This window comes from Pagrus pagrus, assembly GCF_965226575.1.
Source record: "Pagrus pagrus genome assembly, chromosome: 9".
NCBI lineage: Eukaryota > Metazoa > Chordata > Actinopteri > Spariformes > Sparidae > Pagrus > Pagrus pagrus.
In genome coordinates, this window is record NC_140193.1 from 8,810,048 (window position 1) to 8,836,104 (window position 26,057).

Here is a 26,057-nt window from a genome sequence, read left to right on the forward strand (position 1 = left end):
GGCCGCTCTGAGCGCTTCTAGTTGAAAATATATGAACTTTTCAGAAAGGCACTGGGGTTGTTACTGTCGCTCTTTTTCAGGCAACCATACTGTATATTAGATCAGGTGGGCCATGCTAGTAACCAAGAAAATGGAGTAGAAGCTCGTTCTCGCTTTGTCTGTCTATCTTGAGCTTTATCACACAGAAACTTTGAGGCGCTGCACTACAGAACAGAGAAAGAAAAGCCCATTTGTGGAAGTTGATTATCAACCTACTCGTCATTAGCTTGTTGTTAGCTGTGCAGTCAGTCCTCTGTCGCCATAGCGTGAGCAAATATCAATCAAATCCAACATGCAGCTTTTTTCTCTCACTTTCTTTCTTCCCCACTGTCATGCTGCTCAATTGTGTAAGACACTATTTAGATGGCGTAAAACCTTACAATAATAATCACCTTGTTCTTCGAATAAAGATATGGAAAAAGCTATACTAGCTATCTAGCAATGGCCGGTAAAAGCACCCCCACCTTTGAGATGGGATAATAGTTGCAGCAAAGGGGCACTTTAAGTCTAACGGAGGTGCTGCATTATGATCAGCTGCAGATGGAGGAGAAAGGGAAAGAAAGGGCAAATATGGAGTGTAATTATATGCCTGAATGAGAGTTAAAGAAAGGAAGTAGACCGAATGCTCAAAGAGAAAGGAGGTGGTATAATTGTGACCATAATTTGAGTTGGTGGATGCATTCTCCAATCATGCCGCTCCTTAAGTTTGAAGTTTTGTGAAGGTAAACAAAATATTTTCTCACCAATGTAGTTATTCACTTACATAGCAAACATATAGATGCAAAGACACACGAATCAGAGCAACAGAGGCTGGATGGTGGCGAGTACAGCAGTGCACGATTAAAACCAAACAGCCAATCGTGCATTTATTATCATAGATTCTCATAAATTCACACCATTTTCAATCTGAAAAATGAACAGCACGCACACATACACAAATCAACGATCACATAAACATGATGCACTGGCAACAACAGCACCAGTCTCTCTGTGGTTCTGATAGATCTTGTACATTCCCAGTCTCACCTAATAGATTACCATATTTTCATTTGTACAGGCCGTCTCACAACTACACACGCACACATATACACACACACACATGCACAGACAGATGACAGAACAGCTCGTAGAACCATACTCTCAACCAATGTTAATTATGTTTGTGGAGCATGTAGTTACGGTCGTGGGTTAATGTCTGTGTGTATGTGTGCATTTTGAATGTTCGGAGGGTTGCCAGGTTTGTTTGAGTGTCGACCTTAACAGTTTGAGCAGAGAAAAGACACACAGATCAGAGAGAAACAAAGGGTCACACAACTGCAGACAATTTGGAGACAACACGGACACACATGGACGCACGGCCTCTGAGGAAGATTCACAGCAGCCATGTGTGCCAACTGTATGACGACCATCTGACTGTGTGACCAATCATGTTTTATCACCACATGAATATTCATGACGGTGGGATGGTTACACACATACACAGATGATTGGCATGTCTGATTGGCAGGTGGCAGCAGTTCAGATGACAGAGCCAGCTGTCCACTTTAAAGGGCATTTCAAACCAACATTCAGAGTGTGATTTTAATGTCCGAGTTAAAAATGTGAATGAAACATTTCAGTAATTATCTTAAACCTCTGTACACCTCTACACCCTCTTTTTATTTATTTGAATGGCTAAATTCTGATTTAAATCAAACTATGTAACCTTTTTACCTTAAAATAACAGCTTCAAAATCATTTTGATGGTAAAGTGTCTTGTAATAGGGTAAAGGGTAGGGGTGGGAATCACAGAGTAACCCGCAGATTCCACTGGATACGGTACGGCTGCGTTACGGCTCTGCCACGGCGGCGGAGCTGATCCGTAGCACTCTAGTCTATGTGTTAACTTCCACCAGGTCCGCTGCGCTGCGTGTCTGCTGTGTCCCAGCTCCGGCAGTCCGCAGCCCTGCGGAGCAGATACGCAGGACTTCTATTCTGGCGGACGCCGCAACACAACGCAGCAATTCAGCCGAATTTAGCACAGAGCAGACAGGAAGTCAGACACGAAACAACAACAAGACATCCGGTTGATTTTCAAAATAAACCACTCCGTGTTGATACAAATACAAAAACCTCAAAAAAGAGACAAATAGGAGCTCTTCTTCTAATCCGTCGGTCGGGAACACTTCCTGTTGTTGTGTTTATAACACATACATATAACTGCGCTCGTGTGTGATTATGTAATTACCGCGGGAATTCCTCAGTTTCGTAACTCCAGCTGATCGGTGGAGCTGTGCCGTGGCGGACTCAAAACGCAACTGGTGGGGGTTGCCGGACGAGGACGACGGAGCACAATCGTACTGGAGCCGTAAAGCAGCCGTACCGTAGCTGTACTGTATCCAGTGGAATCTGCGGGTAACTCACAATACAATACGATTCACGATGCGTTGCCCACAATAACGATAGTATCACGATACAGCAATTCTGTCAAACTGAAGAATACAAAATACCTCTAAAAAAGAAGTTTGAAGCTAGAAAGGTGGCAGGGTCCGCCACATGTAAACAAAGTAAAACAGTATGAAATTGTGTTGTCCTTTAAGGTCAGTTTGTTTATTCAGTTTATTCAGTCATGAAAACAAAGAAAGTTTGTTTATTTAGTTTGTTTAGGCAAAAAAAAAATCAGTCAATGAAGATCCTTCTCTTCTGGTTGCCTTCACTTACATGTTGAAGCGCTTAGGCAAGATAATGAGCCCCAATTTTCTCCCGGCGGCTCTTCCATCGGTGTAGTGCGAATGAATAGTTATTGTTCCCGATGAGCCTCTGCTATCAGTATATGAGTGGGTGAAGGCTGACTTGTTGTTGTAAAGCACTTTGAGTGGTCGCTAAGACTAGAAAGGTACGCTGTAAGTACAGTCTATTTACCATTTACATGTCTTTGCAATTCAAATAAAAAACTAAAACCTGCCAGTCCTCTAACCGGATGTGACAGTTGTTAACACAACGTTACAGTGATTCGCAGTATTGGAACATTTAACAACAATACAAATGTTTACCTTTGCAGCAGGTGCATGGACAGAAACATAAGCAGTACATTGTCTGGAGATCTTGTGGGACAAATGTGAAAACCAACCAATGATGAACATTAACATTTCCCACTGTAAAACCACAGACTGTGGAGTAAGGTTGAGTATTTCACACTACCTCTCCTCCAGACCATTAGGCCAATCAAAGCTGGCCTTAGATGAATGTGACAAATCAGCAGCTCGGCCTAGATTGAACTGTACTGAATAGCACCAATTTGCCTTCTCAGTCTACCACCATTACATGCAATCAAATGCAGATAGGGAGCTGGAGCTGGAGGGAGCAGACTGAGAGGTAAAATTGGAATGATCCGAAGATTATGGGCGAGAGAGAGAGGGAGAGAGGTTACAGAAATATGGCAAAGAAAAGAGCGGAAGGAGAGAAAGAGTGAAATTATCACTGGGCTCTAATCAAGGCCCTCTTACAGTGATGAGAGTTAGGGTGTAGAGGAAAGGTCTAATACGTCCTTGGTTGTATTATATGGTTTCTTAAGGCACTCAAGGCAAGAGGAAATTGGTGGTTAGTTGAAAGGATGGATGGAGGGATAGGTGCGTAGAGGGAAGCGGTTGGAGATATTCACGGGTGTGCTGCGTAGGCTGTCCAGACCATAATCAAACGGAGCGGTAGCTAGGCGTATGAAGGAGAGATGGGAGAACACAGAAAGATTGGGTGTAACCTTCCCTGAACCCTGAGGCACTTAAAACATTGCTAAGTTGGTAAGAAAGAGTGAGGGGTGAAGGAGGTGAAGAGAAAGACATCTTAAGGTGCGCCACAGATTGTCTTGGAGCTGTTACAGAAAAGGAGCAATAGAGGTTTGTGGGAAAGATGGAGGCGGCGACGGAATGAAGGAGATCATTTCATCATCATCATCAGTTTATCTTTTAATCTCATACATTTTCTTTGAATGTTGTTTGTATATAAATAGACAGGTGGGCTGCATCATACGTTTTAAAGTACAGTAATGGTTCACTTTTCTTCCATAGAGTTGAATTGCCATGTTAGCTCTTGTCACTCTTCACTAAATTTGGATGGATTTGCATTTAATCAAGGGTCAGTTCAACCAATTAATAAAAGACAAACATTTTCCAACTTACAACTGATTATGTGGCCATGCAGACAATTTTATTGCTAAATTTGTTTGGAAAAAGCTCAACAGCCATGTCTCTTTTAAGAAACCAGGAATTGTCCATTGACCTTGCTCTTGATGGTTTTCACTATTTCATTCTCTAGAAGAAAACAGATTTCAATGAAAATATTGCGACCAAGGTCCACGGTGAACTGGCTCTTTATCAAGCCTGACCAACCGGGGCTTCTTTGTTGCAAGGTCTCTCCTTCATTTGAAGAGTTGCATTATAAAGCTTTTATCAAAAAAAAAAAAAATAACCATACTTATAGATACCTTTTTCAAACCACACTGCCATCCAGGTATACGGAGGCTTTTAGACATTCAACTGCAGGACAAAAACAACATTTTAACATCAAGGAATATTTCTGCTCACTATAAAAAAAAAAGCCTATTTCTAATGACCAAATACTATGCAGACTGTATGAGAGAGTGAAAGCACACTGAAGTGAGAACGAGGAAAACAAGGTGGAGAGGAGGTGAAGAAAAAGGTGGAGACTTTCAGAGAAAGAGCATTGAACCTGCTCAATCAAGTAAAATTGGTCCATATTAGTCTAATTGCCTAATATGTCACTTTAAATAGCAGATTTAATCATTGTGATAAAATCTGACTTTGAATCTGGAAGTGTTTTTCTGTGTTTTGGTTTAGACAGACTCCTTTTCTAAGTGTATTTTGAAAGGCTGCGCCTGTTTGTTGTAGCTGAGATTGCAGTGCAAGTGTTTTACTTCAGATCTGTATCTTTGTAATGGTCATGTGAAATCCCATTTCAGGAACAACCATGGTGAAAAACACGGTATTAGCTTGGATGGTAGAAAGTACAAATTGTTCACTGAAAACACTTTGCCCCATTCATGCTGCCTTTCTACCTAGACCAACCTTCTATTCACACTGGAAGATAGAGTGTTAAAGTTAATCACATGAAATAGTTTCAGCAGATAATTTTCTACACCTCTTAAGGAAATTGGGGCACCGCTCTTAGAGTGGTCTTTGTGTGCCTGGGAGCATGTGATAGTGTTTCATGTGGGGGAGAAAAGACCCCAGTGTTCACGTTATTAAGCACGTTAAGGGTTTTCTTGTCTGATATTGTATAAAAGCACGATGTGTGCAGAGACTGTGCTTCTGTGCACCTATTGACAGGAAGAACATGAATACACGTTTGTGGATGACAAACTATTATTCAGATTTTTTGACATTAAATAAACACCCAGCATATGCACTGGTTACTGCAGTGAAACAGACTCTGATCTCATGTAAACAGGTCATCTAACAAGTCTGAATATTAAAACAGGCTGTATTATACATAGATTAAGACAAGTGTTGACATACGTGTGCACCTGGATATGGTATCCGGAATGCAAATGACCAGGAAGGACATGACTGTTGATTGCTTTCGTCACGTCAAAAGTGAAATGTGATTCCTGTTACTCTGTGTTTACTTCCTGTTACTCTGCCGCTGGCCCAGTAGCTGCACAGAATAGATGCTGGGGGGCGGCGGGCAAGTAACGAAATCGGTGTTTGTCCGACCACCGCCTAACACCAGGAACAATGTCTACCACTGCAAGCATGACGCTCAAGACCGACAATTTAAAATATAATCATCTAAACTTCCTTTCCCCTTTCTCTCCCTTCCTCACACACAGTTTCTTACCTCAGCAGGCCAAATCCTATTTTCTTGCTCTTCTTCTCCGTCTCCTCGGGCTCCTCTGTTTTCTTTTTCTCCTTCTCCTTCTCCTTCTCTTTCCCCTTCACCTTGTTCTTTTCCTTCTTCTTTGTTTTTGCTTTCTTTTTCTTGTCTTTTTTGCCTTTCTCCTCGATGCGATCCCCCACTCCCTGGCGGGATGAATTACTTGCAGGGGTGTCCCTTCCTGAACTCAGCTCCGAACCGTCATCTGCAGGGAACAGAAGATGAAAAGGAGAAAGGTGGGAGTTGGAGGGAGTGTGAGGGAAGAACGACAGTGTAAAAGAAAACAAATGCACTGGGCTGTTTCTGCTTTCATCATTTAGTTAGATTCAGATCAATTAAAGTCAATGCTTAAACAATTGTAGACACAGGTCATGACAGTAAGTTGAAGTAATAAACCTTGATGAGACTTAAATTAATAAAACAAGATTTAGCACAGATTAAAATGAGTTACTCTCATAAAACAGTTTACGCAACATTGTTCATCAAATGATTAAATGACAACAATGCGTAATGATGGTGGCATTAGGATTTACCATGTGTTAACCATGACCAGGCAAACCACAGGCTTGATCAACGCCTCGTATTAAAGACTCTAAAACATCGCAAGAGTCATTTTCATTCTTTCCTTTGGCTGACACTTTTGTCTGAAGCAAATCACTTCACGATGGTTTGAGGCAACGATTGTCGAGTTAACATGAAGAAGAAGTCAGTTCTGTAAAGAGTGAGGTCCACAGACACATAACCGTGGAGTCATTCTTTGCCAAAGTGACTCATTGTAGCAGAAATATCAAGTAACATTTGCCAAATCCCACAGCATAACATATCAGGTTGTGACACAAATGCATGCACGTATCCCAACAAAAACAATTACACAACAATGTACATATCCACAGATGAGCAGCCCACATACACACAGGCACATAATGCTTAACTGTCCCTACTCGACATGTCCACGGCAGATTTATTAACTTTACAGTGAATTAATTAACTCTTAGAAATAAGAAAGCAAAAATGTTCAAAGCGTAAAGTGTGATGCCTCATTACTTCTTCGACGGACTCGAGGCCTGGGCTTGAATTACAATGATCTCTCTCTCTCCCTCTCTCTCTCTCTCTCTCACACACGCGCACGCACGCACACACACACACACACACACACACACACACACACACACACACACACACACACAGAATACTTGTCAGATTTTATAAGATAACCAAACATAATTAGTTACTTCAATTGAGATTTAACTCTGTGTGGATATTCACTTCAGCCTTAATTACAAAGACTGTCTTGCAACAAAATGGAATGGTAATTTTGTTTGTGTGTGTGTGTGTGTGTGTGTGTGTGTGTGTGTGTGTGTGTGTGTGTGTGTGTGTGTGTGTGTGTGTTTGTGTGTGCAGATGCACCATTTCATGCTTATGCAGGGACCTTTAGTCTGAAGTTGGAAATGAAAATGACCAAAGCCGATATCTTTTTAAAACCTTTTTTCAGTCTTTAATCAGTTTATGGTCGTCAACTCAGTGTGTATATTTATTTTAAGAGTTACTGAGTTTAAACACTGAACCTCATTCACAAAAACTTTTATTTTCTCTCTCAAACAAAGTGCAAAGTCAGGAAAATCTTACATCTGTTTTACAGAATGCGAGCAGACCAATGATTGGTTCTGACCCACTTGGAAAGTTTGGTGGAGGTTGGTGGGGTTAAAATTGGATGTGGGCTGCAGCAACATTTCTCCTGATGTGTACTGAAAACTCAGAACAAATGTAACTGACAGCGACGCTGTTACATATTTTCCATACATTTACTTCACACCATCATAATATGGATTTGTTTTGTTCACATCAGATTCCTGCCACTCGTAGGGATGGCGTGTGAAGGACACATAAGAATAAGAAAAAGAAAAAGAGGAAGGTAAACACAAATATTCAGCATTATAATCCATCCCAGCTGACAAGAAACATCAAAGTCAATGACTCAAAGCCTCTGCTGAATAGTCCTCTTGACATCTTAAGTCACTGGAAACTGTGAAGCACTGCGGTATTAGCTGGATTCAACTCAGTGCATCAGCTGCACATGAACTCTGGCTAAATATTCACTCTACCGTCAGATTGTTAGCAGTGTATTACACCTCTCTAAACTAACCAGATAAGATGATAAGCATTTAGATTGGACAGTGAAGTGAAGTCCACAATGAGGTATAAGCACAAGGCAAAGTCTAAGAAAGAAAGAAGAAACTGTTCTCTGTCAATTAACAGCAGCTCTCAAAGTGTTGAACATTTAGAAGGATAGTGACAGATGTGGCCACTGCGTGTGTGTGCTGTTGACATGCCCTATTAGTCCTATCCTGTGTGAGTGTGCTGATCTGAAACAGCCCGACTCATTACTCTGGTGGTGACTGATAAGAGTGTGCTGCTAATAACACAGCTGGGAATTGAAACGCACCTTCCGGTGAAACTAACCAAGCAGCTACCATTCAGCTCCCGGATAAATATTTAAAGCTAAAGTCCGGATCAGAGTACTGCGAGACAATGCTGCTGCTTTGCTTCGTATGTGCTGACACTTTGAGGTATGGTGTTCTTCTGGTAATGTCCTAGTATTGCTTTGCTGGCAAGCGTCTGATAAACTGATCAGACTTGACATCTAGAGACCTGATCTGCGATGAGTTCAGTCGTGGTGTTTCAAAATAAAAGAGGTGGTTTGTATTAGGGACACATAGCCTGCAACTCAAAAAATATCTTAATTAGGGATTTTTTTCTGAGGATTATAGTCAGGATTAATTGATTAGTCTATAATGCGGTGAAAAAATCGTTAACCAGAACATTTCCAATACCAAAATTGTGTTGTGAGTTGAATTATCTTTGTCTCTACAAAAAGAAGTCACACAGGACTCTTTTTCCGTGCTCTCTCCCTGTTTCTTCAATGTAGATACCATTTACAGACTCATTAACAGCACATACATATAGGAAAAAATGAACAACACACAAAAAGACACAAATGTCTTTCTTCATCCCTTACCATCATCATCTTCAGGTGGCCCATCATAGGATTTATCAATAGCTGCTCTGAAGCTCTCGTTGCAGCCTCTTCCCCTGACCATATTCTGGCGAGGACGGTGGAACGGGAGGAACTCGTTTTTCCTGTTCACCTCCGACATGGCCGTCTGGAGACTCTCCAAGGAACTGGACTTCTTCAAGCCGAGGGTGGGTCCGAGTTCTACAGGAGTTGATGGAGCTGAGGGGACAGAGAGAGACACAGAAAACAGAACAAAGACAGATTTATGGTAAGAGATGTGTTATAGTGAGCCTGCTTAGTTTAGATGGACATTAGGGGACTTGGTTTGGTTTTGACACTTCAGTTGAGACCGTCAGAAATTATTACCAATATTTCAAGGAACAATATATTTTTCTTTTGCATAATAGTTTCATTACAATTCAAATGGAATTGCCAGGAAAATAACTGCTACAATCAAAAAACAAACAACCTCATGTATATAGTAGAGGCTATTTAATGGGTGTGCCGCTTTCCAATTGGTTTAAAAAGCCTGTAGAGGCGCTGGCTCGGAGCCAGAAGGACTGCGACATGGCTGAACTCTGGAGGGCAGAGCCAGGAAAAAGAAACAGTGATGCAGTTAACTATGCTGTTGTTGAGTTTGTGATGGATGCGAGGTCTGCTTCACCGTTACTGGTTCTTCATCCATCATCACAAGTATACAGTGAGAGATATTACTGAGGGAGGGAGGGATCCAGCAGAAAGGATGATGAAGAGCACAGCGATGGGCGAGAAGACAGAGCAATGGCGCGAGCATTCAAGGAAGAGGGAGGTGAAGATCAGACATGTGGCGAAGATGAAAACAAAAAGCGAGAGACGCCAACTCTGCATGTTCTCCTTTAAGCGCACAATCCAGCAATTGTTACTATGCTGCTGCAGAAACCCTGAAGTTGGACCACGTTCAGCCTTAATCCCACTGTGATTTTCCCACAACCTGTGAGAATTGCTGCTTGTAAAACAAAAGAGGGAGAGGAGGTGATGTGAGCCGACTGCCACCCAAAACAGGGAGACGCTGATGGTGGGCGAGATGCGGAGGAGAAGAGACGGGAGGAACGACGACGGGGAGAGAGCAAATTAAGTTTCCTCTGGGGAATACCACGGTGGCAGAGAGGAAGACAGAGAAAAATGGGGAAGGAGGGAGAAAGGCTGGGCTTGCTGCCAGCTCAAAATACTGGTAATCCTTACACACACATACACACACGCACACACATTTTGGATTCCTTGCTGGCTCTGGCTTGTCGATATGATGCCACTGTGATTCATGATAGCTAAACCTGCATCACTTTAGCTAATGATTCCCTATACACACCACTGCTCTGTGTGTGTGTGTGTGTGTGTGTGTGTGTGTGTGTGTGCTTGTTTGTGTGTTTATTTATTTTTTTCTAAAAGCAGGAGATGAGAGGGCTGATGTGACTTCCACATCTATTTAAACAACCATTAACCAAACACACAAAGAGTAATAACACACACCGAATGTATGCACATGAATAATGTAGGTCGGCTGACGAGACGGACAAGGGCCATAAAGTGTGACACTCGCATCCATAAACACAGTCCCCATGACATTCAGATGCATACTGAAGCAGTAAACATTATACAAGTGCTATGTGCTTTTTTGATACGGTTGAAAAGACACAGAGAACACAAAGTTTGCTTATCCCACTATGCATGTGTGAATCATATCTGAGTTAATCACAAACAACAGCAGGAAGTACTTTCACAACTTTGCAATTCAGATTCAGAAGAAGATTGAACGATACTACAGCGTTTCTCGATTTGTAGTCCTGTAAATGCAAACTTTCTTTAGGCAAAAAAATTAAGAAAAACACAAGAAGAACAAGGAGCCACAGGTGGAATACAAACTTTTGTTCCTGAACACAAAACTTTCCTCCCACTTCATGTCAAAAGTTAAGGCAGCGTAACCAAATTCAAGCCTACTGTATTGTTTAGCCTCCACAGTTTTCAAACATCTATGACCCTAATGACTCACTGTGTAATACCACCTTGGGAACATAATGATATTTTATTATGGCTGTATCACTTTTGGCCATATCAGTGTTTCCCATACATGTATTTTACTTTGGGTGGTTTGCCCAGGTATATTAATGCTCGTCCAAGTATATCTGTATCTGTATCTGTATATCTTTTATACCTTTAGATTCTATATTTACTGTATATATTTTTTACTGTCAATCACAAATGCTCTGCAGGGAGAGAGATGCTCTGGTATTACATCCCTCCTTTAAACGCGCTGATTGTAATGCGACATCTTCTATTAAATGTAGGCCTACGTATGACGTGCCCCTGCAACGATTACACAGCCATTCTGTGGGTAACACTGCATATCTACGTAAGTCATAGCCAAGCGGCAACCTCCTGGGCTGAAAACTGAGGCCAACGGTGCCAAAAACTGCAGTTCCTCAAATGGCCACTACAAGTGAGTCAATCCCCAAAGACCACAACTTTGCAGCCCAACTTTACAGTAGAAATAAACTTGTTTACAGCCTGGTAAAACAAACGGGTTTGGTCTCCAAAGATAATCTCCCCGTTCATGACAACTGTAACGGGGCTGCATGTTTATACAACTCACTTGTTTAAATATATTTTAAGGCTCAAAGTTATGCAAAATTGGCCACTTTGAGTGACAGATAGCAGCTAGCTGTCTAGCTAGTGGTCAGAAACAAGACTTCATTCGGCCTCAGCGCCATCTTTTTGCCTCTGCCTCTTTGATTAGCTGGGAGTTAAGTGGAGCCACTACACTGAGCTTCACAATGCTCTTAGGAAACCTGCAGGTAATGTCACAGAGATAAGTCCATTTTTATACAGTTTAATACAGTCTATGGTCATTTCCCTAGAGCTTTGACACCACTGAATTTCAGAGTATGCTTTCTTCTTTGTAATGACATCATCTTGATCAAAAATCAAAACCAAAAGAGGATGTTAAGTGCTTTAGTTATAACATTTAATACATCCGATGAATAGAAGCATCTGGATCTGTTTGATAACCAACCTTATTTCCAGAACCCTGTGTACCTTTGGCCACCAGCCTAAAGCAAACTACAGCAAAAACTTTCTTAGATCCTCGGCCAAAAAGCATGTGTCCGATCTTAGAAATAAATCTGGAACACAATTCTTAAAAGAGACATATCATATGCCAAAACGCATCTGTTCTAGGGCTGAGAGTGCTGCGTATTCTTAAAAAAAAAGGTTACATGTGCTCATTTCACTAGATAATCCACAGCTCGGAAAACTCTAAGGACCGCGGATTAGAGCTGCCAGTAACATTTGAACCAAGGCCACCAAAGGCATGAATAAACTCGACATGAATTGTCCAGGATATTTGATGTATTATTCCTTTTATTCACTCTCTAATCAGAGTCCTGAAAGCCAACGTGTTTGCAGCTGCCAACAACATTTTCATAACACAAACGCCCTCAAAGTTAAAACCGACGTCTGACGTTTTTATTTCAGTTACAATGAATTCATAATCCGGCACACTTGGGCTCAGAAGACGTGTCTAGATTTGTGCGTTTCAGTCACACCAGTCATTTAGTCACGCTTGCCCTTCTATAGATTAATACACTCCATATGAAATATGCTTGCGATGTTCCTCATTTAAATTCAGTGTAAAGACGGCAGGGGTCAAGGGTCATTTTCTACTGCAAAGTTTGAGGGCAGATGCAGATAGTTTAAGAAGTTAAACACAGAAGACACACACAGTTTGTACACAGATGGTGACCTCTGAGTCCAAACTTGTCTGTTTGCAGAGGGCTGGGTAGTAGGATGAAATAAATAGTATTATAAATAGCTTAGCGATGTTGGGCTGGGGTTATCAGGGAATGCACAGCACACGCATACACACACATATGCACAAAAATGCATATATACATGCGCACATACACACTGGGTGATGAGCATGCATCCGCACACACACTTGGTCTCTCACACACACAAAGTATTTTGCTGTGAGTAGCAGGATTTGTGTCATAAATGTAATTACTGCTGTCCAACTGTAAGATGATAGAATTAAGCTGCTTTTAAAGAGAGAGAGCGAGCGAGAGAGAGAGGGAGGGAGAGAGAGCAGGAGGGGGAGAGAGAGAGAGGGAGGGAGAGAGAGGGAGAGAGAGAGAGCAGAAGGGGGAGAGAGAGAGAGGGATGACAAGTAAGACAAGAGTAGCAAAGTGGTTTGAGGGAGAGGATGCGAGAGTGGGGGGTTGGCAGAGAAAAACAGACACTGTGAGAGGATGCTATAGAAAGAGAAACAAAGAGGCTGAGTCTGGGAATGAAGGAGAGAGGATGGTAGTGACAACGAGAGGGAGAGAGAGAGGGAGAGAGAGCAGGAGAGAAGAAAGCAAGAAATGAAAAAATGAAAAAAACAAAACACAAAGAGAGAGAACGCCAAGCTATCCCAAGGCTATTTTGTTGGCAGGACAGCAATGGGCTACTTTCAAAGTCAAAATTACACCAAGGAGCGGCTTAGCAGCACGCTGCAGCAACAAAGCCAGCAGGACTCAGCAGCAGCACCAAGTTCTAGGACACCACATCACACTTTAGAAGCTCTCATAAGGAGAGACAACTCAATTTCTCCTCTCTGTCTCTGTATTATACACACCCGGGCCCTATTTTTTCGGTAAAAGAGGGAATTCGACTTTTCTCGCTGTACTGCCAGTGGAAGTTCCCTCGTGTTCAAACACAGAGTTGAAGGAAAAATGTTACATCACATCTGAAATAGTTGACAATATAGAATATGGAGTGTTTTAAGAAAAAAGCATGGTAAAACTATCATTTCATGCAATCAGGGAATAGCTGCTTTCCAACACCCAAACTACCATCTGAAAGATTTAGTCTGTCCCGATAAAAAAATGTAGCATGCTAAAGATACCAGGAAGTCCTACTGCATCTGATCACATTTTGCAGTATGTATGCTTCTTTGGCTGTCCTGACCAACAATCCTCTGCAGTGAATAGGATACGTCACATCGACTGAGCCGCCAAAAGAGCACAGAACGATGACAGCTCATTGACAGATGACAGAAGCCACAATGACAGATGACAGTGCATTCAAGTGTAAGTGCTACATGTTTTTTGTGACTCGTGTAAATTAAAAGGTCCCATAAGTGAGACTTCCCCGTCTTTTTTAATTTTAAAGCATGCCTAGGTACTTCATAAATATTGTAAAAGTTTAAAAACCCTCAACCCACAGCCCGTATTCAGAAACACTGCCTTCAAAACGAGTCATCATTAATTCTGTGAGTTTATGATGTCACAACTATGTAGTTACCACCCTCAGCAAATGCCCCTAGCGAGGCCATGGTTACGAAAACACGCTCGGTGGTGCCTGCTCAGGCACGTGAGAGCTGACCAATCAGAGCACACTGGGCTTTTCAGGAAGGGGGCCTTAAAGACACAGGGGCTAAAACAGAGCGTTTCAGATAGAGGGTGAACAGATTTTCTAGTAGACATATAAAAGTATGAACCTGAAAATGAGCATAATATGGGACCTTTAATTTTTTTATATACCATTGCTGCATGAAGAAGCACAAAGCAGTGGAGGGTCAAAGGTCAATGTACAATGCTATGACAAAGCAGTCTGTCCAAAACTGTATGCATACGGCTTGCAACAGTATGCAGAACATACTCAGAGTTAAAAAGAAGTATGTGATTAAGTAAAGGTGATGACATAACTTTAAAGTGTTGAACGTCACTCATAAGAAGTATGGTTTGTGCACTGGTGTGTGTATTCTAAGCTGCGGAGGGAAGATCTTTCCAGGAAGCAACAGTTTCTAACATGTTATATGTGTGTTTTATAATGTGGTTCGATCTCCCAGCAGATGAAGTGAGGTTTTGCTATCCCACAGGGCTCCATAACAATTGAAGTGGCATCATAAACCACAATAACATGTGACATCATCAGCCTCATGTCACTATTTACTGGTCGTGTTGGTTGTTTTATCTGCAAGCTGGATTTTCCCAACAACTACTTTTCAAAATAAGCTGTTACTCAAGACCACCTTGTACTTTAAACAACATTTAGACATTAAAAAAATATCTGTCACTGTTTTTTTTTTTTTTTTTTTTGCATTATTCTGTGGACATTGACAGCAATTTATCTTACACAAATGTAGTTCCAGGTAGAGTTGAGAGTTAAAAGAGATTGCATCTATTGTTCTCAAGCACACGCAGACACACAAAACTCCTTCAACATGAATCCATCACGGCGAATGTAACTGATTAGTCCAGGACAGAAACAAATGGCTTCCCTCTCTCTGTCTCAAGCATCATACAATATACAGTACAGCCAATGTCAGTGATCAGTGTGCGGAGCCTGATAGAGACGAATGGCTGCACCAGCGAGAAACGACAGCGCTGACCATCTCCTGATTACTGCTCACCTTTATTGGCTTACTACGGGAGATGGAGAGGGGTCAGAGGGCATTCAATATACAGAGAGGCAGCCGAGAGTACACAGAAAATACAATATAACATCAGTGTGTGCTAAACGCATCAGACAGAAGCAACAAAAAAAACACACGCACAAGCGAACACACAAAGCGAAGGATAATGGTAAAAACGATTGGAGACGCAGCGATTGCTTCGTTCAGCTGTTTGAATTCTGCGTCCGAGAAGCGTTCGCACACAGCGGCGCAGACACACCGAGGATGTACTACTCTGCCTGCGACAAATTAATCCATCAATCCACATCAGTCTAACAAGGTGGCTTTCAGGTTAAGTCCACAGCAAAGTCTGAAAGAGCCAGAGAGACCGGGCAACAATGGAAAAAAGAGAGTGACGGCGATAGAGAGAGAGAGAGAAATGAGGAGACAATCACGGCGAGGGATATGGGGAGAAGCGGCTCTCTAAAGACGCAGTTTTGGCAGAAGCTTGTCAGTGTGTGACTGTCGTAGTCAAAGTCAAAGTTCCACCAGGGAGAGATTCAGACAATGGACTGCACCAGCCTCCCTCAGCATCACACTGGTCCCCTGACACAGACGCACACACATTTTCAGAGGGATGTTGTTCGGTCTAAGCTCCTCTGTCTGTTTGTCAGCCTCTAAGCCTGAATGGCGTTGGCAAGGAAGAGAGTGAGCGGGAGAGAGTGAGAGAGTGACCGAAAGCTGGCGGTGGATGGAGGGACCAAAATAAGGCAATATGTCACATCAGAAAACTACAACGAAAGCAGACAAGTATTTTGGGTAGCATGAGTATTTCCAAAATATGAGTCTACTACTTGAAAAAGTTGTCTTATTGTGTGTTTGAGGAGGGAGTCTGTGTCCTCACAAGTACAGACGAATGAGAATTAATTGACAAAATGACACAGCTTTACCAGTCGTTGCTTCTTTAAAGGGGAATTCTGGTATTTTTAAACCTAAACCTTTACATTTTTTGGTCTTTAAGTGACTAATTGGTACAAAATGTTTTGGAACTGGTCTCAGCTGACAGGCTGCAAGTGCTGCAACGTAATCCTTGACAGCAACTTTGATGATTAAAATATGTCCACTTAAGTTCTTGTTGTTGCCACTGACAGGGTTAGATTGTTATATTAAGTGTCTAACAAAGGATCCCTACAGAGGTTAGACCTTTTTCTTAAAGAATAACATCCCTTTTGTTTGACCACAAACAGTCGATATCGTTCTCTCCAAACCCACCAGACTCCATTCACAGAAACAGAAATTCTATCATCGTTGAACACACCTCATTGAAACTTGACAGAAATAAAATTAAACTTGCTAAAACTTTTTTTTGGTTTGTTTTTCAACTGTTCAAACAAACACAAACTCTGGTTTGGTCGAAATAAACTCCTCATTTAGATGTGAAAATATCAGGAAAGGAGTGAGAGGGAGAGCGGACATCAGAGAGGCGGCGGGTGAAAACAGCGTGACGAGTCAGAATGTTTTCACATCTACCGGGGTTTAAAATAACAGAAGTCTACTTTATGACTTATTACTGTATTGTATTTGTTTTCTTCTCTTTGCTTGTCTTCTTTCTAGCTGTAACACTTAAGCCTCCTGTGGACAGGTACTGTAAATTAGCATCTGGCTATAAACAGTGAGTGCAGTGCATCTGTTACTGTAATGTCAATGTCAAAAAAATAAACTAAATTCAATTTTAAGAAGGACCTCTGTTTGGACTTGTTGACTGAACAACCTTTCATACATTTCAGAACCATTTCTAAGAAGTGTGTGACTGCAGACATCTGGACACGTGCACACACATACAGAAAACATTTTATTCCTTTTCTCGGCAAGATTTTCATCATTCCTGTGGATATTTGCTGCTCACCATTTATTTTCACAAGGAAACATCTCCTATACACTGCTTCACACACACACACACACACACACACACACACACACACACACACACACACACACACACACACACACACACACACACACACACACACACACACACACACACACAGAGAGAGCTCCAGGCTGTCCCCATCACCAAAGGAAAACTTGGTGAGAGAAACACAGCTGCAATCGTTTGCTTTATGTCTCGTCAGCAGCGAGGTTCACTGTGCTGTCCTATTTAAAGTGGCTTCAGGAGAGAATCAGGCTAAATATGGACTTATACATTCAGTTTTTCCACCCTGACACTGATCATGTCTGTATGGCTATACTCTACATCATGACCGTGACATGAATGAATCTAATTATGATGTATTTTGAAGCATCCCGTCTGTCTGTTACTGTATTTCATGCTTTTCCTCTTTCACAGCTGATTTGATTTATTATTGGAATGATTGAGCTCCTGTGTCTGTGCCACCGCAAAGACTGCAGGCCTGTCTGACCACAAAGACACACACACACACACACATTCAAGAAGTAAGTTTGTATTTCTTATTCTGTGTTAATATTTATAACAGCAGAATGCTGGATTGAAGACTTTCTGACCCTTGTTAATGACAAGTATTTTCTAAAGTTTACTGAAGGAAGTTTAATAAATTTGCCGAGCTGAAGCCTCCGCACACGGGACGCACATTGAGTCACACACACACATTTACTTTCGAGAAGGTTTCCACACATGCACTCACACACACACACACACACTTTGTAATACGGTCTCCCATTTCCGTCACTTTGCATCTCAGATTCTGCGAAATTATAATATAATATGAATCTTCCAAGGTTCACATTTTCCACAGGATGATGGAGACTTTCCATTACCATAACATTACCATAACGGTAATAGTTTCGTGTGTGTGGAGCCCAGTGGTTTCTCGGGGTGTGGAAGGAAAGACCATTGCTGGAAGTGAAAAACAGCATTCCCAGAAGTCATTGTCTTTAAACTCCTCACTTCGCAGGACCCCACCTCCCCCTTCTCTCCCTTTCTCAAGTCCACGCAGCTGTCTGACGTCTCAGCAAAGGGTTTGTTGGAAGCATTTCGGTTATAAAAAATACATTAGAGCAAAGGAAAGTGGGTTGGAAAAAACTGCCACGCTTGCCAGACAAACACTCTCTTTAACGGCTCTCTGGGCTGTGTGGCATTATAAAAAAGGGAGACACGTTGACAAGCAACAGGTAAAGGGAACGTGTAAATAGGCCTGAGTAAAAAAACATGTCTGGAAATCTTACAAGACAGAGGCCCTTAAAGGTTTTACACATTCAACAGGCATATTACTGGAAAGAACGGAGCTAAAACGAAATTAAGGTCAGATTCTTAGATTATATCGGGTTTTATTTGGAAACGTATCACTGCAAACTAAAATTAAGGTAAAATTAGGTTCAGTTGGAACAGATGAGGCAACAGTAAACTGGGCTGAACTTGTTGAAATTGCTCTGTTGTTTGCCCCCGTCGGATATTTCAGTCAATAAAAACAGTTATAAGACGGAGTAAACTATTTTCATTCTGCAGCATATGTTCTAGATAGGTGTACAGAAAACAAGCCAAAGCCAATAAAGGAGTGCAAACTGAAGAAAATACTGCAAATTAAAGAAAATACAGTCATGTACCAAATTGGTCCTGTATTCATCTGGGGCAGCGGTGGCCTAAAGGTTAAAGAAGCGAGCTTGTGACCGGAGGGTCGCGAGTTCAAACGAAGGCAAAAACCACTGCAAGGGAAATTGAAGTTTTTAAGGAATTTTGCCCTGTGCCATCAACCTCTCCTAATGCGATAATTCAAAATGTGCATAAAATAAGTTGACGTAAACACAACCATGGCCAATAAAGGCTGACAAAAAACATCAGATCCGGTTTCTAAGAATGAAAAGCTTTGTTTTGAATGTGCAAACAGAGTCTGTGACACTGGGGTTGTGCAGTATCTCTGTTCTGTTTTTCTTTTCTTGCAACAAAGCCTTACCTCACCATGTTTACCATTTCAATTCCTGTGAAGTAATCCTCTTTTCCTGTACAAGATGTTCCTCTGCCTACCTTTTTACAACAGTATATCTTGTCCAGAACACATTTAACCACTGTCCCTCGCTCTGGCTCGTACAGCAAGCCTCCCGGACTACAGGTGGACTTAAGCTTCGATTTGGAGAGGAGAAACTGAAAACTAAAAACAGACAAAAGATGTTTTCTCCATCTTTTCAGCTGAGAGACAAAGAGGAAAGTCATTTTTTGTTTTATGAGAGCTTCACTCATAAAATAAATGTTAAAACTCTGCCGTGCATTCTTTCCATATCTTGTCTTTTATGCTCCTCATATCGCCTTGCTCGCTCCCTTTAGAGCGGTTATGAAGCCAGTACATAAAAGTCAATACCAGCATGTATAAAACCGAGGCTTGGCAAACTGTGGAAAAAGGCTGATTGACAACAATCAAGTGGCAGACAGCAAGAGAGACGCACATATAGTGGTATGAAGTAGAGTGCTCTTACAGTCGAGTAGCTGCAAATGAAACGGGGGAGACTTCAAGGCAAAGCGAAAAAGAAAAGTTTGACACCGAAATTTTAAAAAGACGTATGTGCAGGTGTGTCTTTAAGAAGTGGCCATAGTCTCGCCCCCTTCACTTCTCTCTCCAGCTATTCTGCCAATCTTGATTTTTTTTCATCTGCACTTCTAACAAATCAAGGAGATATTTCCAGAGGAAGGTAGACAGTAGCCAAGTGTGTAGGAGACACAAGATGATGCGAGAGTATAGTTGAAGTGGCAAGTAAATGCAACTGGAGAGAGGGAAGATAACAGAGGGGAACATGGTATATATTGAATTCAAACCCAGAGCGAACATTGGGTCGGGTGGAGAAGGGGTCAGTGAGGTTGTTTTGATCACTCATGGAACAAAATAAATTTGAAGTATATCATCCATATGTTAAAAAAACATTAAATCGATGTAATCTTTTGTTTGTTTATGTATTTTATCATTTTATTCTGTCGGTCAGTGCAGTCAAATGAGGCAATTTATTCTGATTAGCAACTCAGTTTCATTCAATTCCAACAAAACAGGCACACAGACAGACATTATCTCCTGTAATCTTCAGGTTTGCTCAGATTGAGTCTCAAGTGAACAATCCTCCTTTCATATACGTAATTTACCTCCTTTTTTGCTTCTCTTTCTTGGTTTGTAAATATATAGATTTTTAATCTTCACCTTTTTCACCATTCACAAGCAACAAAAAACCCACAATCACCCGCTTGTCATCAATGTGTAATTGTTATTTACTCCCACGCCAATTGACTCTACAGTAGTCACAGGTATTTATCAGCTCCAGCTTCAACCGGCTGTGATGTAAACACATCACCCAGGTGAAAACGTCAATTTTCTCCCTCTTTCGGGCACGATGATATGAAGCGAGACGTCTCACTCCTTAGCAACTTCAGTAATCAGGAAAAAAGGATGTGTTTAATTAAGAATGTTAGGAATGAAGACTTTAAGACTTTTTTCTGGATGTGCAGCTCTAAGTTGTCTCACCTGCAGTCGTTCCAACCAGGGATCCGACGTTGCTCTCATCTGCCACTGAAACAAACAAACAAAACACATGTTAACATATATACACTTAGACGTTTTCCTTTGCTGTATCCATTACTTCCTTCTGTCTTCTGCTTTTTTCATTTTTTGTGCCTGTCTCGCCAAATGTCAAAAGTCACCTGCTGTCCACATGTTCCTTATCCCTAAAACCTGTTGTAATCTTATTGCACTTCTTCTTCCTGTCCTCTCCTCAGCCGCTCCTTCAATTTCTATTATTCTTTCTGTCTTGTTTTACAAGTTGGCGGCGTAGCGGCTCTTTTTTTTTCCTGTGATGTTAACTCAGTTTCGCTGCTACTGAAGTCATTTCCCTTCCTCCTTTCTCTCTCACTCCATTTGTCTTCCACCCTCCCTTCTCTCCTTCAGTCTCTTATACTCCTCAGCCTATCCCTTTCACCTCCTGCCCTTTACCCTCACTTCTCTTGTCTGTGTTTTCATTTTTTCTTAAGTTACACTGACATCATCCAGCGGTGTACTCCTCCTTCTTTCCCCTTCTTTGATCACCAGTCTCTCCATCACTGCTCCTTGTTGATCCTCCTTTCACTTTCAACCTCTCCCCCAGTCTTTCTTTTGCTTTTACACCCTCCTTCCTAAAGCCGCAAAGCTGGCCAGTGCCAACAAGGAACACATTGACTGGTAGCACTCAAACACACACACACACACACACACACACACAGACCACAAAAACCAAGCTATATTATGGCTTCTCCCAGCAAATACTTTTCTAATGAAAACCAAGCCTAAAGCGTAATTCTAGCTGCATGTGTGTGTGTGTGTGTGTCTGACGGCATCTGTCTGCGGTGAAACAACATGACTGCTACAGCAGCACAGTAGTTTGTGGATAACAGTGTGTGTGTGTATGCCTACTTCAGCATATCTGCAGATGCCACGTGTGTGACGCACACAGAGGCACACTCAGACTGCACATACTGGGGCTGTCACTTAAAAAAAATATCAAGTTTGAGTTAACAGGATTACTAACGTGTAATTTCATTCTGATTGTTTTAACTCAACCTACGCAGCCTCATCCTAAACCGAGTTCGACAAACTGATATTTTTTTCTCTGTTTGTATTTGCAGTGAAAGGAGCTGAAAGAAGACAAAGAACAAAACCTAAAGGCAAGGAGAGGGAGAAAAACACTGACGGAGAGAAAAAGAGCCAAAGATTTGATAGAGTGTGAAGGACAGTGAGAAGGAGGGAGGGAGTTCATCATTTGGAACCAATCCTAAATTGGTCTTAATTTTTTAATTGGGCCTGGTTGGCAAATTAAATCAGGACAAATTAAATAAAAAATGAAATTATGTAACTGACCCATGAATGTTGTCTGGCTCTCTTTTTCTTTCTTTACATAAACACAACGGCCAAAACACAGCATGGACTCGCACTCAAAAAGTACCAATGACTAATTATGATGATGCCTAATGAGTTAGGCCGCAAGTATTTACAAACATTAAATGGTGGAAGTTTTAAAAAACTATACCAAAAAGGGTCTTTATTAGCTCAAGAGAGAAAGAAGAGAGAAAGAAATAAAAAGCGATGTTTCTACAAAATAACTAGAATGGCACTCTGTAGAGTGCATACCTCCACCAAGTCCCAACAGTCTATAACTTCTTAACCATAATTTGAGCTCACCAGATCTAGAATCGGCATCAATTGGACTCACTCATAGATACCAGCAACCTAAATATACTCTTTTTAAACAAGAGTCATGCATTATTCCTTGAGAAATTGATGAAAATGATGAAAAACACCCTGTCGCACGATGTTATAGAAAGTGAGAAAAAGTTCCTGGATCCGTTCCTTTATCCACCGACAGTTAATGGTGTCTATTGTGGGCCGAGACCCATCCTCCATTCAGGTTTCACGGAAACTCATTAGTTTTTGTGTATTCCTGCTGACAAACCAACCAACTAATGGACACGGGTGAAAACATAACCTTCTCAGCAGAGGAAATTCAAAAAAGACAGCGACTACATTCATAAACGTAAGAGCTCGTATAGAGGCGGAGTATTATGTCCTCATTCTGTGGCCAATAAATCAATCTGTTACTTAAAAACTGCACATGAACAGAAGCTTCATGTTTGCACCACATGTCCCCATGTAGAGCAGATATTTTTATACTTTGAAAGACAATTTGCATACACTACTAATGAGCAAAATCTTATTTCCATACTATTACACAAAAGCGGAGTATGCTGACAAAGAACTACTTGCTAATTTAAGTACCTGTTAGCTGATTTTAACAGCTCATTAACAACCTGGTTATGGTTAATATTTTGTGGACTTCAAGAGGCTCGAATGTCTCTTGATGTCGGTGTTCGTTTTTTTCTCCCTACTCTGTTTAAACCTGAATATGCACAACCTCCCATGGATTTCCATGATTTTTTGATTGACCTATAATCACAGAGGTACGTTTTTCTCCCAGGTCTGAAATTGAAATCTTAGCACAAGCATTGTTTTCTTTTTTGTCACATGTGAGCAAGCTGTTCTTACTGGACTTTATTTAGACAGCGGGCATGATGGGAATAAGAAAAAAACAGCAGGGGGGGGATCTAGAAGGATTTCAGGCTAGTCCACAGGGATAATATTTATTCTGAAAGATGTCAGATCCTCCAGTTTACACTATTTCTGGATATTAAACATCTTAATCTTAGACAAATCCTGTTCCCCTCCTGTCAGGAAAAAAAGAGACATGTTTGTTCATAAGCTGTTATTCCTGCTGCTTGATAGTTCTGCACTGAAAACACATCACGCCATTCAAGCGTTTGTCAAAAATTGAGTAAAGAGCAAGCGTGTCAAAAATACAAAGGAGGTAACGTACAGACATATCGTACATACCATCAGTCTGTAATTTATGTAGAAATTGACGTATGTGCTTTTCAAACTCCCCTGTTCTTTTGTCTCATTTCCTGTCTCTAACATACACACAAACATGCAAACGGCTGGCAGTGGAGCCAGCTTGAGGAGGAGGACTGAGGGAAGTGACATTTGAAACAATACGCTTTTGTTGTGCCTCACCATCCACTGTCATATTACATAGATGTATGCATGAGCACAGGCACAACTACACACGTGCACTTATCTCTAAAGTTGACTTTTTACCAATCACACAAATGTCACTGAACCCACGCATCAGAATATCAGCAGTCAGGGAGCAACAGGTGACAAAGCTGACGTGGAAAGCGGGATCACAGTGGCAGAAGCAGAGGTAGACTATCCTGCCTTTTTTTTACATAAATAAATAAACCACAATGAAGCTGAATTAACACTCTGCTATACATATGAGTCAGACAGAGACAGGGAGAGAGTAGATGCCACGTAGATAGAGTGTTTTCCAGCCACTGGGGCTTTGTTGGCCACAGAGAAAACCACTGCAAGGCAACAACAACCAGCTGTTTCTCCACTTTCTCCCACTGCTTCAATCTTTGTGTTCACGTACATTTCCTCTGTCTCACCTGTCGTCTGTTACCTTCTTATTCTGTGACACAAAATGGTAACACTTCATATTACGGCACACATATTCACCTTGATCCAGTTGCTTATTAGCTTGAGTCTTGTTAACAAGACCCAGTAAATTAGTTCTAAGTGAGACTTACTGAGAATTGGGAACATATTCAGAGAGAAAAAAGACACTTGTACTTTTGTGTTGTGTTATATAACAAAAGGCAATTGAGAGCAATTGCCCATGGAATAAATGTACTTACAATAAAATTATTGTACTTTGGCTCGGATGGAGCATGCAATTTGCAAAGTTACTTGTAAGACGGATAATTAAATAGATTTAGTGGAATAAAAACAACATAATTTCCCTCCAAAATGTAGTCGAGTGGGACAAACTGGCAGATGATTTATATACTCAGGTCAAGTACAAGTCCCTTAAAATTGTACTTAAGTGCATTTAATATGTGCTTCTAATGACTAATAAACAGCCAATATGCTGCTAATATGCATGCTGATAAGCAGCTAGTTCAGAGTTTAGATGTTTAACCTAATGTCAAGTGTTACCCACAAATCTGGTTGTTGTATGTATGTTTTAAACGTATGTAACATATGTGCTTCCGTACAAGCAATCATGGATGCAAACACAGAACTGTGCCCATTAAACAATCTCTGGATGACCGTTCAGATAACATGTTTTCCCCAAAATCATGCAACAGTGATCATAAGTGGCTGGACAGCATGCAGGTGTTTTATGTCTGCAGAGTCGTCAGCCTGCAGGTGGCCGTGAGGAGCATGCCGTTGGTGCAGCAGCCATGCATCAGCGGGAATATTCAAATTTTCGGTGAGGAAAAGATGCATGCAGCCACCATGCAGAGCTTATAAAACAGTAAGATCTTCCCACCAGTGTGCTGCTGGTTCTGAGTCGTACCCAGGTCCATGCTCTTCGAGGCTTTAACGTGCTGGAACTGCCGCTGGTTCTGACTCTGGCTCTGGGTGGGAGACTGGGGCTGAGCCAGGTTAGAGGTGTGAGAGGTTTCCCTGCAACAAAATTGATTAGATGGTCACTACAGACAATAATGTTGGTCGAGCTTTGACTCTGATTATTTCTTGTGGAAATTACATTCTTAGTAAGCCTTCTTTTCAATCCTTGTGATCACTTTTAGTTACTATATCTTTAGAATGAAGTTGATATGATATTTCTTCTACATTCAATCATTGTGTGTGACCCTCATGCATAGAACATGAAAACTGAACGCTACTGGCTCCAAAGAATTTCTGTCCCTTGAAGTTCCTCAGATAAATACTGAGCTTTAGTTTCATCGCACCAAATGTCTTGTGAGACAATTAGTACAGACAGTGTTAATAAAAACATTGATTAACCGTCCTCCAACTGACTAAATGACAGAATTTAAGAGGAAAAAAGTTTGTTCTAGTTATGTATTGCATTGTGATTGCTTTGCCTTTCCACCTGAATCTTATGATCTGGTTTATATTCTAAATTTAATCACCATACATATAGAAAGCACACTGTACTGCAACTTTGTAAGAATAAAGATACACCACCGCAGACCTTTCCTGCAGATAGGAGTGTTGGGTCGAGCTGCTGAAGTCTGCTTCATGTCCGTACAGCTCCCCGTCCTCTTCCTCATCCATGTGAGAATAGCTCCCATTGGTGACTGAAAAGCAAAGGAACACATCTGCATTTTAGGTGGGAGCAGTGGTGATACAGTATGATGCATCAAATCTCTAGAGCAAT

The 26,057-nt window shown here is 41.3% G+C and overlaps 1 protein-coding gene and 1 long non-coding RNA gene across 5 annotated transcripts in view; one reads left to right on the forward strand and one right to left on the reverse strand.

The window, feature by feature from the left end:
- pard3bb (par-3 family cell polarity regulator beta b) overlaps positions 1-26,057 on the reverse strand; it is a 215,895-nt gene that overhangs the window by 89,498 nt on the left and 100,340 nt on the right. For 3 of the 4 annotated variants that reach the window (XM_084361220.1, XM_084361222.1, XM_084361223.1), the window contains exons 15-19: positions 25,872-25,977; positions 25,203-25,339; positions 20,807-20,851; positions 8,924-9,139; positions 5,872-6,112 (exon numbers count right to left, since the gene is read on the reverse strand). In XM_084361220.1, the coding sequence (XP_084217346.1) occupies positions 5,872-6,112; positions 8,924-9,139; positions 20,807-20,851; positions 25,203-25,339; positions 25,872-25,977 (745 nt within the window). The remainder of the gene's footprint in view (positions 1-5,871; positions 6,113-8,923; positions 9,140-20,806; positions 20,852-25,202; positions 25,340-25,871; positions 25,978-26,057) is intronic. The other variant, XM_084361221.1, reaches the window with a different exon arrangement.
- LOC311262080 lies at positions 9,730-22,170 on the forward strand. The gene is made up of 2 exons (XR_014623208.1): positions 9,730-10,130; positions 21,940-22,170. It is a non-coding gene; the product is annotated as an uncharacterized lncRNA (long non-coding RNA).